The sequence below is a fragment of the Caloenas nicobarica genome, chromosome 1, assembly GCF_036013445.1.
Source record: "Caloenas nicobarica isolate bCalNic1 chromosome 1, bCalNic1.hap1, whole genome shotgun sequence".
NCBI classification, from domain to species: Eukaryota; Metazoa; Chordata; class Aves; order Columbiformes; family Columbidae; genus Caloenas; species Caloenas nicobarica.
In genome coordinates this window covers 7928728-7943718 of record NC_088245.1, presented here as the reverse complement: position 1 = coordinate 7943718, position 14991 = coordinate 7928728, and the positions used below count along the sequence as shown (strand labels likewise).

The 14991-nt window shown below is 43.6% G+C and overlaps 1 protein-coding gene across 2 annotated transcripts in view; it reads left to right on the top strand.

Moving 5' to 3' along the window:
• The window catches only part of FRMD4A (FERM domain containing 4A), a 231693-nt gene that overhangs the window by 168730 nt on the left and 47972 nt on the right, over positions 1–14991 (top strand). For both annotated transcript variants that reach the window (XM_065637321.1, XM_065637330.1), the window contains exons 9-11: positions 2816–2881; positions 3085–3142; positions 4950–5036. In XM_065637321.1, the coding sequence (XP_065493393.1) occupies positions 2816–2881; positions 3085–3142; positions 4950–5036 (211 nt within the window). The remainder of the gene's footprint in view (positions 1–2815; positions 2882–3084; positions 3143–4949; positions 5037–14991) is intronic.

Genomic DNA, 14991 nt, shown 5'->3' with positions numbered 1-14991 from the left:
AAAGCAGAGCGCATCTGGAATCACATTAGGTAATCATCCTGTAGGTACATCTATCCTTCCCTTGAATGGCATCAACATGAGAGCTTGATCTGTACAATAAACTGCACAGAGTGGAAACTAAAGCTAAGAGCGTTTTCCACTGGAATAACTCCATTGCTTCCTGAGAAGTCACTCCTGGTTTGTTCCTGTCTGAGACAGAGAGGAATTGCATCCACATGTAATCGTGGGTTTAAGAGGTAATTTCAAAGGGCTGCAAACCCTCTCTGTCTATCTTTTTTATTAAGAATGATGGGGTTTGGAGATCTTCCAGTACTGAACACTCATGTAATTCAGTTATTGCTCCAAAACTAATCCTGTTTATGAGAATCATGGCAGGAGACCCAGGCTCTGCCTTCAAGTGCACGCCCATAACATCTGTGGTACTTGCTTGGATCAGTGGGCTGAATATGGTTTCATAGCTGTTGAATTTATAGCTTACAGATCATTTCCCAAGCATTAAAATTATTCTGAGGGATTTGATGGGAAAGCTGGACCATTCCTTTATCTATGTAATTTGTCACTGACTCAATCAGCACCTTGTGCCAACTGTGGCATGCTGGTGGGACATCACCTTGCCTCAGTAAGATCTCTTTTTATTTTTGCAAGTGACTTTCGGGTGAAGTCACTTAGTGAACAAGTCAGGAAAGCAGTTGCTCTCAGACAAATGACAGGCCTGTGGGGGAACAGCTGGCCCTGCTGCCAGTCTGTCCACACTGGTGGTTCTGGCCCTCTCCTTTCCATCCCGCGTTACCAGGGATGGATGCAGAACCCTCAGCTCCCCTGTGCCAGCCCTCACAGCCCATCCATGCACAGCACATCTTGTTTGTCGTGTCACAGTGCAGTTTGTCCTCCTTGTGATGTGACAGAACGCAACCTCTTCTGTGCGATGTCACAGCAGGGTCTATGTGGCCTCTACCTGAGACATCACTTAGGGCATTATGAAGGCTGTGCCCAGCAGAGGAACCTCTTTCTAAAAGAGATTCTAGCTCCACACAGATCTCTCTGGCACAAGGGTGTGTATGGTGAAGGCAGAAATGAGAAGATGTGGTTGTGTTGGCAGGGCTAATGAAGCCTTTTGCAGTTTTCCACAGAAGTCTCCGTGGGCTTCTCTGAGCAGTTGCGGTGAGGTTATCTACCAGACCATCCCACACTGCTGTGCTCCTTCACACTGTCTAGCAATAAAAATAGCTGCATTTCTGCCTGGGGAAGGATTACCACATGGTGGACAACCGTGTGGCTGCCTTAAAGGCCCCGTTAGGGGCTCCAGCTGGACCTAGGAACTGCAGGGAGGGAGGAATGCCAGTCCATATTGGCCTAAACCATGTGCAGCATGATGGCATTAGATGGACACTTGGTGCTACTGGAAGATTATCCAGTGCCAGGTGGGGAGGGCACAAAGGTGGCGTAAAGGTAGTTTAAGTTTCCTTCCTCTTGGACTGGCCAGGTCTGTACGGTATCTCGAGGGGACTCAACAGATTCTTTATCCTTGGTGTTGCAACATAAAAAGCAAGAGATCTGGTTTCATCCTGAGGACTTCAGTGTTCTGTCCTGCCAATGTAACAGAGTTGGTCCTGTGGACATTACATCGCTGGTAGTTAGAGTAGAACCCAAGTCAGACCAGTCTGAAAGTACCAGGTTTGGAGGCTGTGATGGCTTGCATGGCTGTAGATTGACAGGAATGCTGTTGAAATCAAAGGAGAACGCTGTAGACCTTTGAAAGGAGATAAGTTGCTTATACTTTGCTATGCTGCAACCTTGCTAGCACAGCTGATTGTGTGCATCAAATAGGTCTGGTTCTGTGTTCTCCTGCTACCCTATTCACTGTAGAAGAAGGACTAATATTCTTTAAAAGTGAACTTACAGGTGTCTCTCAGTCTGTCATTTGGGTCAAGGTGATCTGCTCTTGGATGCTACCTCTCTACCGTGTATAGGTGAATGTCTCAACATGCATTTATCAAACACGCTCAGAACTGTTCTCTGACGCAGAGGCGCATTGGTGTGGAACAGCATCCACCTATATCACGAAAATGTCTCCAAAGCAGTGTTGGGAATAGGGCCTGGCCCATGCTAACTCCCAGCACATAGCCTGGGGGAGCACAAGTCAGTATAACCCAAAAGTATGCAAAGGCACATCAGTACTTTAACAGCAAAGTCCAAGTGCCTTGGAAATATTCCCTGCCACTGTTTAACCTGCTGTTACAGACCTTGCCTCTGTGTACACTAGGAATTTAACTCCTTGCTGACAGCAGTTTCTCTAGAGTACTTCCACTAGTGCTCCTGTACATGGTTTTGTGCAGTTGCATTGAGGAGCAATCCGTGAGGCTTAGGGCTGTTACTGGCCACCAATTTCTGAAAGCTTTGCTAGTTTTCAGAGAACTTGGTGGGCTTGGAAAGAAGTTGCACCAGCAAGGGCAAAGCAGAGCTTGAGCAGCTCCAGCACACATCTGTTTGCTACACGATGTAATATCGTGGGCACCATTTATATGTAAGGAAAGTAATGCAGAAAGAGAAAAGTCTGTACATGTAGATACCATGTCTGTGAGTAAAAAAGGTTCTTCCGGAAAACCAGCTCCTGGAAAACCATTTTTACTTTCAGTCTTTGAGTCCCCCTTGTTCACCCTGGGCTGCATCATATCCCCCCATCTAACACTTCACTTGGCATCTTTTGATGCCCTCTGTCATTAGCTGTGTTAACAGAAGTATCTCTCCACCTTTCAGCAAGATTATTAGTCATGATACTGCCATTATATAAAACATCTCGTTTCTTCTTTTCCAGTGAGGATCGAGTCATTGAGCATTACAAGAAACTAAATGGTCAGACAAGAGGTCAAGCAATTGTGAAGTAAGTGATTTCTTGTGACCTTTATTTTATCAGGAAATATTTATGCTGGACCGTAAATACAATATGTAACTATGTCTCCTATCTCATCTAATGCCTTATTTTTAAGTATTTCTGTACTTAACTAGTTATTTATTTAAGCATTTTTTCCCAAATCATCCTCTCACCTTCTCAGACATGTTATTCTCTTATGTGTTGTTTTGCAGTTACATGAGCATTGTAGAATCCCTCCCAACATATGGAGTGCATTACTACGCAGTAAAGGTACGTGCTACAAAAAGGGTCATTTATTGAATGAAATGTTGTTGGAGAAGGAGAGAGATACAAATAACCATCTTGCTTTCACAACACAATACACTATACACAATGCACTACTACTAAAATCTCATTTCACTTCCTGTAGTAGGATAAACTTATTTCAACTGTGTAGTGAATGTTTGGTAAATACAGGTCCAAAGAGGAAAATCCTGTTCTTGCAGATAAAACTCTTGGAGTCCTATTGTGCCGGAGATGTTCATCCCACGAGCAGCAGCAAGCTCTGGTGATGTCGGTAAACCAGCACCAAAGGGACAAGCCAGCCGCATTGCTGGCAGACTAAATGCTTCACTCCTTTTTGTAGTTCTAAGAGGTCAGATTTTTCCCAGACAGCAAATCCATGAGCAACTGACTAGGGCCAGCCATGACCTGCAGACTGCAGCTCCCTTCGCTTGGGATACAGGATACAGTACAATTTTTTAATGCCAAATATCATTGTCCCATACTCTAGAGATAACACGTCCCCCTCCCCAAACAGCTCTCTGCTTCTAACTATGTGGATTTCATTCAGGTATTCATGAAATCCCTTATTTCTTTTGTCTAATGATTTATCACCAAATCTTCCAGTCTCATATTATTATTATATTATTACTTCCCTGTCTGACCAGCTGTGTAGGGTTGTTATTTTTTTTGAGTAGAGAAATCAATAAACATATGAAGAAAGCTAGATCCACACTCCCCAGAGCATATTTCCTCATTTATCACCCCTGAAGTTTTCATGTGTTTCATCATTATCTCTCTGCACAGATCATATGGTTTTCCATACATCCGTAATGTCTTGCACACATGGGGTACCATAAAAACACAAATATCTGGCAGCACCTGTCTCAGGGAGATGCAGTTTTAGTCTATCCCTGCTAATGTGCGTGGCATTTTGCAAAAGGCCTTAGCTTCATCCTTTGCCAGACAACAGGAACCCTCCAGCACCTTTTGAATCCAGATCTCTTGGACTACTCTCAACCAAAAAGATCTGGTGGATTGGGCTGGATGTTCAAGCCTGTAAACACTTGAGAGCTATTCCAGTGAACTCCCCATGATCAATAGGTGCCAGTGAGCAGCAATGAGGCAGCAAACACTGCACATAATAGGTTTGGCTTCTGCCTGAGGTGGGGGTTTTGGCTTTGCTGTGTTTTACTCTGCCATTCTCTATCACATTAATGGAACAGATGTAATTTCATTGAGGACTCCGGTTCAGTAAATTGCAAAGAGGCTGGTATCAGATATCAGCCATTACTCCATAAGGCCATTTTATTGCACACTCGGACACAAAGCAGTTGGGTCTGAGCCTGTCAGACCTTATCACTGGGTAGCTCTCAGATCCCATTACTGCTGCATTTTTAAGATTAATGCTAAAATCCCTCCACATAATTCAAGTCAGCTGGGTGATTCACTTTCCTTCCTCTCCAGTCTCTGAGTCTTCAGGCTGAATATTTTGCAGGGAAGAGAAAGAGGATGCACCCCTGCACAATGGACCCATGTCAAACCTCCCCACCTCCCCTGGCTGCCTTTTGAGTAACTTGGCCACAGGTGATGCATTTTAAATGGTTTTATATGTCATAGCTAAAAGTGAAACAGATCTCTCCTAAACACCATGTGGCTTTGTCACTTGAGGAAATTCAGTAGGGGTGAATTTAACAGCACCCATGACATTCAAAGATACTGCCTAGAAACAAATCTTTACCTTGAACAACAACCTAGGGAATCTTCAGCATTTCCCTGTCCTGTTCTATGTAACTCCTTCTCTTTTTTCTTTCAGGATAAGCAGGGAATTCCTTGGTGGTTAGGACTTAGCTACAAGGGGATTTTTCAATATGACTACCACGACAAAGTGAAACCAAGAAAGGTAAGTGTTTACTTTTCTATCAAGGTCTGGGCTTGCCACACGTGTTACAACTTGATTTGAGGGTGTGATGGATGCCAAATGCTGGCATTGATCAACGCGATTTTGAAGGACGTTGTTTCTCCTAAACTTGTCTGAATGTCTGCAAAGAATTAATGGACAAAAGTAGCTCTTAACGTATTAAATGTTGTGATACAAGGGGAAAATAAGTGGCGCTTAATATTGCAAACTTATGCTTCTTTTTTTGCATTGTTCTTAAGATATAAATGGGAACTGAAGGACTGATTATCTCAGGTGCTGGAGACCTTCCATCCCCACTGGCTGTGGCGGGATTGAGGGTGCTCAGTCAACACTTGTTGGTGTATTGTCAAGCCATAAATGATCTGAGAGGGCAGAAGGGAAAGCTTCTTCCATTTGCTACAAAAAGAAAAACTTGCATGATTTTCCCAGGTGCAGCATTATATTTGATAAGCAACAATTTTAATTACTGAAGAGTTAATGCCAAGCTAACAAGAAGACTTTTAGCACATGCCTAAAGAAAAGGCATATAAAAAGTTTGTGTCCATTACCTGGTTTGCTTAGGAACTTTACTTTGAAAAAGTTTACAAATCAGGGCATGGCCTGCATAGATCTGATCACAAAACTAGAGCGTGGTCAGTGATTAGCCATTCTAGTCTCATTATTACTATTTTTAGTGAGGCTTTCAGTGCATCTGGAAATCGGGATTTGTCTCAGTCTTTCCAAAGTGCCTTTGAGAAATCCAGCTAAGGAATGTCCTGTTCATTTGAGAGGAGGAATGTTCTGATCCCCTGAGCTCATCCTACGAGGTGGACCCATGTGTTCTGATTTTCCTACCTAAGATGCCATCTAATACCAAAAAAAGCTCATCTCTGAGCACATGCCCTGCAGGTGGGCACGCACAGTCTGTTAGCAACAGTATTTGTTGTACTGCGGATCTGTGGAGACATCAGGAGGTGACGTTCCAGGCTGGCTTGCAGGCTGCACAACTGGATGATTTGGAGCAACTAGGCAGCTCTTCTATGGATGCAAATGCTTCCATGCTGAGTTAACGTACGGCAGTTCTCGTTGCATTTTCTCTTTCTTATTACGTTCCTGTGCCAAGGTCACCCCTTCCTTTCTTTCACCTCCTGTGATCACATTCAAGTTGGATACTGCCTGGTGCTCACAGATAGCACCTTCTGTTAAAATAAACCAGAATCAAGGTTTTGGTAGAAAACAGAGTTGCTAAGGAGGCAGTAGGAGATGACAGGTGTGTTGACTAAGGTTTTTTATTCACCAAAGGCTATTAATGGGGCTTTTTATTCACTGAAGAAAAGGATGAAGGGAGTATGGGGGGTCTTCACAGAGCATTTATGCTTTAGAAGACATATCTATTTGTGATCAATCATTACCTGCAGGGCAAGCCATACTCATGATGGTTTAAGACATGCCTAGGCTAGAGGTTTGCACCCACATACCTCCATTAGTGCTAACCCCCCAGGGAAAACGTGTCCTTAAAACATGCCTCCAGAAGTCAGTCTTAGCGATAGAAACATTTCTGTGGAGGAAAACAGTGCCCTGGTGTGACAAGGACTCAGCCATTCACAGGCTGTAGCAACTCCCTGATGGGATGAGAGTGTTGGTGGGCAGCATCGAAAGAAAAAAGGAGGTCAGGTGCTCTGCATGAGTGGAGACAGACATTTCCACTAGAACAGTCAAGCCTCCTTTCTGAGCTTTTCTAATTTCTCCTTAGCCACTCAGGGTGATCCAATCTGTAGCATTCATTTTAGAGCTTGATAACATCTTGGCCAGCCTCTGTGTCCCTATTAACATACCTCTAGCTCTCACATTGCCGCTAGAATCAGGGACTGTAGGCATATCCTACCCTTTTTCTGCAAGTGTAACCCTAAAAAATATGGTGGCAGTTTTCTCTTTATTGAGAATTCTTTTTTTTTTTTTTCTCTCAGGAAATTATGTAGAAAATCCAAGAGACCCAAAACAATGATGCTGCCTTATGTATAAACCGCCGAGGACTTCTGTGGCTTAGCAGAAGTGACCATAAATCTGGGAGGGAAGGTTGAGTGGGAAGGGAGAGCAGGAGTTTCCGGGCTAGAATTTGTCCAGTGCCATAATCCAGAGACCACAGCAATGAAAAGAGAGCCTAGATGAGCATTTCTCTGTTACATGATGCTTGCAAACCCCATCTGTTGGCAGGACACAACCTAAATCAGGGACAGGACTTGGACAGAGTGGCTGAGGTTTCAGTATTTCACCATCATGTGCTTTTACCCTCTGTAGAGCAAGTAAAAAGACTTCTTACCCTACACAGGTGGTAAAACCCCTCTGGCGAGAGCAGCCCAACTCAGAAAGGAGCAATGTTTAATCCTTTGCTAATTAGATTATAAAATTGCACTTGATAACCCTGGTACCTGGGAGCTTACCATAATCTGATTCATTTCACTATACCAGCATGGGCTGGTTCAAGTCTTTGCTGTACAAAAGGGAGGGGCGAACCTTACTGAACTTTCTGCAAGGTAAAATTAGGGAGGGAGAGGGAAAAAGGTTATGTCTTTTCTGATCTTTATTATTTTGTTCCTGCACATTGCCAATGCCAGAAACAAATTGAAAAATTACAATGGAAAAATAAAACTCCCTGGAAGAAACACAAGCAGAAAATTGTAGCAAGAAACCAGCTCAAACCAAGACATTTATATTAAATGTATACAAAAATTTTGCTTGTCTTATAAGGGGGATTATAATGTTTTGCTATTATGTCATACTAGATAGATTTCCATGCTTATTGTGCTTGCAAGTAAAACTGTAACCCACACTAAGCAGCTGAGCCTATCTCAGGCGATCCCATTAGCCATCAGTCAGACCACGTTTTTATTAAATTGCTGGAGTAAATCAGCCATGTGTCTAGAAAACTAACTGGGTTTGTCAGCAAGTTGGATGAGTCCAGAGAGGAGAATTGAGGCTGACGCAGGGCCAGAACCTGATCTTGCTTGTGCTATTCTCACTCAAGCGTAAGTCCTGCAGCATTAATGGGGATGCAGCTGTGATGGGTGTCTGGCACCTAGTCCAAGGTGGTTCAGGTAGGAATGTGGGGCTATTAAACTGGAATGCAGCTTGTGCTGAGTTGCAGAGCCCTAATGGGACTCTGTGCTTCTATTTTTGTGTTCCCTCCTGCCTGTGCTTGAATTCTGTGGAAACCCTGAAGCTACCCAAAGTCATCACTTCGAGGCTTATCATTCTCCCTTCTGGTTTTCTCCTGTATTTTCATGGGCTAGCTCACAGACTCAGCAAGCCCTGCCAAAGGATTCTTCTTGAATGTTGCCTGTTCGAACCCAGATTGGGTCCATATCAGTTATGATCTGACAGCTGTTCATTCTTAGGTATTAAATAAATGCAAAAGTTTTGGTATACTTCACAAAATCCATCTCTGCAGCTGAACAAGAAGAAGGGAGTATCAAGTGTGTGTTGTTCCATAACCATATGCTGAGGCGTTCTGGAAGTTCAGTAGTGGCTTGCAGAACCAGTGTCATTTTTTGTAGCAGCAGCACACAGCATCCAGGATGGGCAGAATTCATCTCCCTCCATGTTAATTAAGACTTAGATTCTACAAACTCTTCCCTATGAAGAGAAAAGGCACTTCAAGGCTCAGTGTGCCTTGAAAAAACACATCAAAAAGGAGTCACTGTCCTGATGGGCTCTACCCGCCTTGGGTCAGCACCATCCAATACTCACGATAAATTGAAGCAAATTCTTTGGAGCCCAGTCTGCAGGTGGGATGGGCCAGCACCACTCTCCCACAAACTGCTGAGCCTGTAGTGACCAAAACCATGGTTTTCAGAGAAGGGTCATTAGGGTTTTCTCTTCGCTTGCATACTGCAGAGCAATTAAAAAGAAAGAGCAAAGCACTGCAGCCCCCCTGTGTGACTATATTGTCTGTGATCGGCGTTGTTTTGGTGAGATATTCCCACTGATTTAAGAGCCCAAAGGCATCTTTCAGTGCACACAGCTTAACAGTTAGTAAACAATTAATGCCAAGCTGAAGAGTGAATGATTAACAAAGTCAGCCAAAGCACTTCCATATGGCAAATAAACAGAGAATTTGTTTAACTTATCACCAAAAGTAAAATGACGTTAGGAGAGTCTGGTAGTGTTTGGTTCCTTTGCAAGAAATACCACTATGTAGTGTTATACCCTTTTCTTCCACAGAAGGTTAGTGGCAATGAAACTTAAGGTGAGCCTTTTTTCTCAGACTCATAAACATTATTAGTGTTCGCATTCTCTGGCTGACTGAAGAGAACTCAAGGGGAATAAAGACATTTGGAAATAAGATAAAATGTAAGGCACCCCAAAATTCAGCTGTGAATGTAACTTGACAAAGATTTTCCCTGTGACAGCCAAACATCGGTTTCTGCCATTTCTTCCCAGCATTATCCTTTCTCTGAGATGAAATGAAGCATGGTAGGAAAATACTCCATCCCTTGCCATAAGGTCTCCACAGAACTCTATGATTCTCATTACGGAAGAATTTAATTTGTGGTATTGTTGTGAATCCAAAGCAACCGTAACAGACTGACTTCCCATTTAAACATTAAAAAAAAAAAAAAGAGCTGAGTTGGACCCATCCTATCAAGCAAGACAAAGCGCAAGTAAAATCAGTAGTTTTAAGCATCTGATCAGAGAGAAAACACCTGCTTGTCGAAAGCACAAGCAAAGTAATCAGCACATTAATTGTGTCCAGAAAGTGAAAGATTGCTGTGAGATGTCACTTGGCCTTTTCCAAACAGCAAGACATAGAGTGAACTTTCCCAGTTCCAGAGGCAAAATGAGATATTTACACAGGAGGAGCAATAGCCTAATTAAGAGCTGCTTTCCTGCAGAACAAATAGAGATCCTCTCTGCTTTAGGGCATAATGAAGCTTTGTCAAGTCAGTAACTGCATTGATGGAGTGGTTAAACTTGTGATTCCTGCGGTGAAGGAATGACAGATCAGTAACTTAAAAAACATAAAGTAGGGATTGATGTGAAATGTATAGAAACTCGTGAACGATGGGGAGGAGGAAGCTGACAAATTGGTCTCTATCCTGACTGATCACAGAACATCAGGACAGTCAAAAAGGCAAAAGAAACATGAAATTCAGTTCAGTTAAAGCAAGTCCAATTCACTTGCACAACTCCTTGCTGCATGAGGTCAAGAGTTTAGAAGGGTTTAAGATGGGACTAAAAGTGTGTATGGGTGACCCCTCCATCCAGAGTTATAACATTGAATTGGTTGCTTTCAAACAGGACTTTGGGAGGGGTTATAAACCCTGGTGTTCAAGGAGGGTGTTTGATTTGGCAGCAGGTTGGTTTCTGTTGTCAGAGGCATGGAGCAGGGGTAACGCTCCTCTCACTGGCCACTGAGCCACAGGGGGCATTCAGAAAGGGCTGGACTCTCTCTAAAGCATCCAGAATCAAGTGGGGTCAGAGACAATGTATTGGACTTGTGAGTAATTGGGCTCTTCTTGGAACAGCATCATTTCCTAAAATCTTTGCAAACATCTTTGCATTGCAGACAGGGATAAAAGATTTCAAATTTACAAATTATACAAGAGGAGCAGAAAACATTTCCAGGAAATACTGGTTTAAAAGCTCATGGAGTCTCAGTGGTATTGCTGTAATAAATTATTCACTGTGATTAGCAAACTGTTAAGGACTACCTGCTGACTCCTTCTGCTCAGCGCTTTTATTTCTCTTCCCGTTGCTGATCCTTCATGCTTTTTGGATTATGGACTTGGCTGTAAACTGAACCAGTCTTCAGGTCACGGCGGGTTCAACTCATTTTATAGTGCAGTAATTCAGTCTTGGTTTAGTGTTTGGAAATATGGAGCACTGGAAGAGGGAGACATATATAAAGCGAGGTTCCTTACTATGCTGTTTCTTCTCATGGAGAGAGATTGCTCACCGCATTTCCTTCCGTATCAAAATGTAAGACCCAGACCTGTGACTGTTGAAGAGCAGCCAGAGTTTAAGACCTTCCCCTGCTGAAATGTCTTGTTCCATTCCTGTTACACAGAAGACATTGATCTCACCAGCACCTTTTTTGCTGCTTCTTGCCCTCAATTTGGGTTGTCTGCCATCCAGCACCAAGCTCTTCCCCTTTCAACACCCACTGCTCCATGTCTTACATCGTGCCAAAAAGCTGCCAAGAGCACTGGGAGATGAATACATCCGATCAGAGCACACTGGGCTGGAAAGCAGGATTTTGTCCCTGACACTGACAACTTCCATGGGATTTGGCCGGACATGCCACTTGGGCTGTCATTCAGTGAACATTTCTTTTGGCAGCAGTGGCTTTTGGCTGCAGTGGCCTTCACCACCCTCCTCCCCCATCGCAATCCTGCCACCATTCGTCCCCTGGGCCCCATCCTCAGTCACGCTGGGACTTTTGTGGCCAGGAAGGAAACTGCTCCAGAAAAGGGATCAGAGCTCAGCATAATCCAGCCGAAAAAAGTGGTCATTTGTAAGGTCAACCAGTTCGCAGCCCCACTCACCATCTGGCCCACAATCAGTATCCTGCTGCAGGAGCTGGGTATGGGTGCAGGCGGTATAAATCATAGCAGGCAGAGAAAAAAAACCCTGCCGTTAACCTACACAGTAACTTTGTGGAGTTAGACAAGGGCTCTGTAGCTTGGAACAAGGCAGAAGTAGTTTGGCTACATGGAATGTGCCCTGGTGAACCAGGATGAATTAACAGGTAGGTATGGGTCATCATCACCACTTTTTCTCTTTCTCAAATAAGCTGGTAAAATTTTGCTTCAGTGTCTCTCCCGAAAAGGGCTGATCTCAGACCACTAAGTAGATGGTCTAAGTGAAGCAACTTATTAAAAATCATAGAATAGTCACGCTCAGTTTGCATTATCTAGGCAAATAAGTAGCTTGATCAACTATAATGCTTGTAAACACTAATACACAGGGTAAGGCACTGCTGGTTTATAAGGAAACCAGCACTATTTTGGTAGTTTAGTATATGTATAGTGTGGTGATACCATCAGGCACGCAGCCCTCTGGGTTTTCTTTAAGAATTTACATTCACAAAGGCTACAGTATGACATCCTGTCCCCCGACCCAGCAAAGTCAAGCCCATGGCTACCATAAAATATAGGAGTAGTCCCATCAAAGTAAAACTCCCTTACTCTAAGTGCCTTGTCGTATTCAGGTCTTAAAGGGTAATTCTCTATAAAAGCAGCAGCCAAGTCTTAAATGATTCTGCAGCGCACAGCAGGAATTTCAACAAGACACAAAGACAAATCACTCCCACAGCACGAAGTGAAACAAATTGGACCTTGGTGCCCTGGAGTTCGGGTGGAGATCTGGAGACTGAAACCTCGTCCAGTACTTGTGCTTGGCTCTGAAGTGGGAGCAGGCTCCCTGCCTGCCCCTTCCTTCTCCAACGCTGGCTCTTAGCTCACCAGGACTCACTACTCTGAAGACCTGGGCATTTTTATCAGCAGATGAAGCCAAGCAGGGACCCAGTTATTCAGTAGCTATGAATATGAGGCATCTTTAAGTCAGTGATCCTGGGCAGGAGGCTCAGAGGTCAGACATTGCAGCCCACTACATAGAACTGCTGCTGCTGTGGCACCCCATACGCAGACACTGCAGCACAGGCATATTTTTAGTCACACGACTTAATACAGACATGCATTGTCATAGCAGTGTGGGATGGGGATGGTCGTTCCTGTATTTTGGTTCCAAGACAGATGTACTTTAGTCATGTCACTAGAGGAGAAAAAAGGATCCTTCGGAAAGAGTTAGCAGGAATCGTTTGTTGGTGGTATAAATCATTCTAGGATGCCATAGCTGATTCTCAGGCTATAGGCTGGGAATTCTTTATCTAATACATAGTATATTGTGTCAGAAAGGAGAGATCTTCAATACATGAAGATCTAGTCGCTTTGATTTGCCTGCAGAGGATAAAAGGGAGAAAATTTAACTTATAAGAACAAGGAAAAAAGTTCTCTGTAAACGTATTGATTTTGACACACCCAGCATGGTGACAGCAATGCAATATTTAACAGCATCTACCAGATAGATATGTGCAGCCAAGGTGGACTTGGTTGTGTATAAAATCAAAGTCTGATCTCCCAGTCTCTATACAGTTATAGACACAAATAGCAAGCTGCGTTATGTAGACAAATAATGCTTTGTCCAAATAGCGGCTCTTCCCTTTGTGACCTGATGCTTTGCTGTCTCTCTGAGCCAATAAACCACTTTGAAATTTAATAAGGAATTGTCTCTCCATAATGGAAATGAATGCAAAGTGGTGATTATATAGATCTAGACTCAATTTCTGTTTGGTCAAGCCAGAAATGTTTGTTGGGTGGTGTGGTCCCATGAAAAGAGCACACAGCAAAACGGATCTGAAATTGGACCAGAAATTGTTTGTCTGTTTGGCACAAAAAGAGTCCTGAAGCCTGAGGGGAAGAAGTAATTAGACAGTGAGCTGGGATTGCTGACAGACCACTGAAAGTCCCACTTTGCCAAGCCACGCTCTCATTCCATGGGGGAAGGGTGGACGACAAGCCTCTGGGAAGATCATTGGTGGGGTTGTTTCCCACATCAAATCACACAGGAAACCTTTCACTTTTTTTGTTTTGGGAAGTGAAAGAAAAAAAAATACCCCAAACTAATAGAAATACAGAGATGAATGGAAGTGTGGAAGGATGGAGGGCTAAGTTATGGTGCAGCAGCATCTCCATCTCATGACCTGGGGGCACCCTCAGCAATGGGTCACACTAATTCACAGGTGACAGCCCACGGAAATCTCTTGGTAAATCTGGCCCTGAAACAAGAGTCCATTTGTTTGAGCTGAGATGCTGCTGTTCTGCCTGGACCAAATCCTTCCTCATTCACTCGAACTAGTTTGACAGAGGTATGATTGATGGGAGCAGGGTTGGCTTGAGGCAGAACACAAATCTGTGCCTGGAAACCATGGCCCCACTGAAATCACTGGGACAAAACTGCCATTGACTTAGCTGGAACTGTGATTTTCATAGAGTTTAAGGCCAAAAAGGGACCGCTCATAACCTTCACTCTGACCTCCTGCATAACTCAGCCCCTAGAATTTTGCTTGCTGGTTTGTTCAGTGGAGGGAATTACATTTCCAAGGGGGAATTTTTTTGTTACGTTTGTTTTGTCTTTAAACTGCAAAACAAAAGACTTGGGAGTTTGTAGCTGCACTCAGGCAAGCTGTGTGAAAATACTGTCATTGTTTAGTTCTATTGTTTAGTACCAGTTTTAGGGTCAGGATGTCATCCAGGGCTGGCTCTTGCCCACAGCGTAGGCGAGGGAAGGGGTTGCATTTGGGCTGTTAGAAATGTGCCATGTTATTTCTCTGCCTTTCCTAGAAGCCTTTCAGAGTATCCAGTCTGGGTGGCAATGAGTGCATTTGGGGGGTGATTGTTCCTTTTGCATAGTATGATTTAACAAGGCATTAATCATCTAAGAAGCGGCAAGACTTAAAGGACTGATAGATGCCATGTAGGTCAGTAAGTCCAAGAGCAATTACAGTTGGTCATTTATTAGATGCTTAGAATCAAAGAAAAATACAGAGCAAAATGCCTAGAGCCCAACCTCCTGCTCAAAGTCAGGCCAACTTCAGAGTTTGATCAGCTTACTCATGGCCCTAATGTTTGATGACGATGACCTTCACTGATTGTGTTTGTTTGGGTTTTTTTTCATATATCTAGTCAGAATTTCTCTTGCCACAACCCATGTCCATTGTCTCTTATCTTGTAGCTGGGTGCCTCTGAGAAAAGTCTGTCTCCATCTCCTTTGTAAAACCCTTTTAGGTCGCCAAAGAGAGCAGTCAAACAGCAAGTAGATCCTCTGCAGACTTCTGCAAATGGTTTAATTCTGAACAGCCACCAGCTGTGAAATCTGAAACCCCTGAGAGCATGTGCAT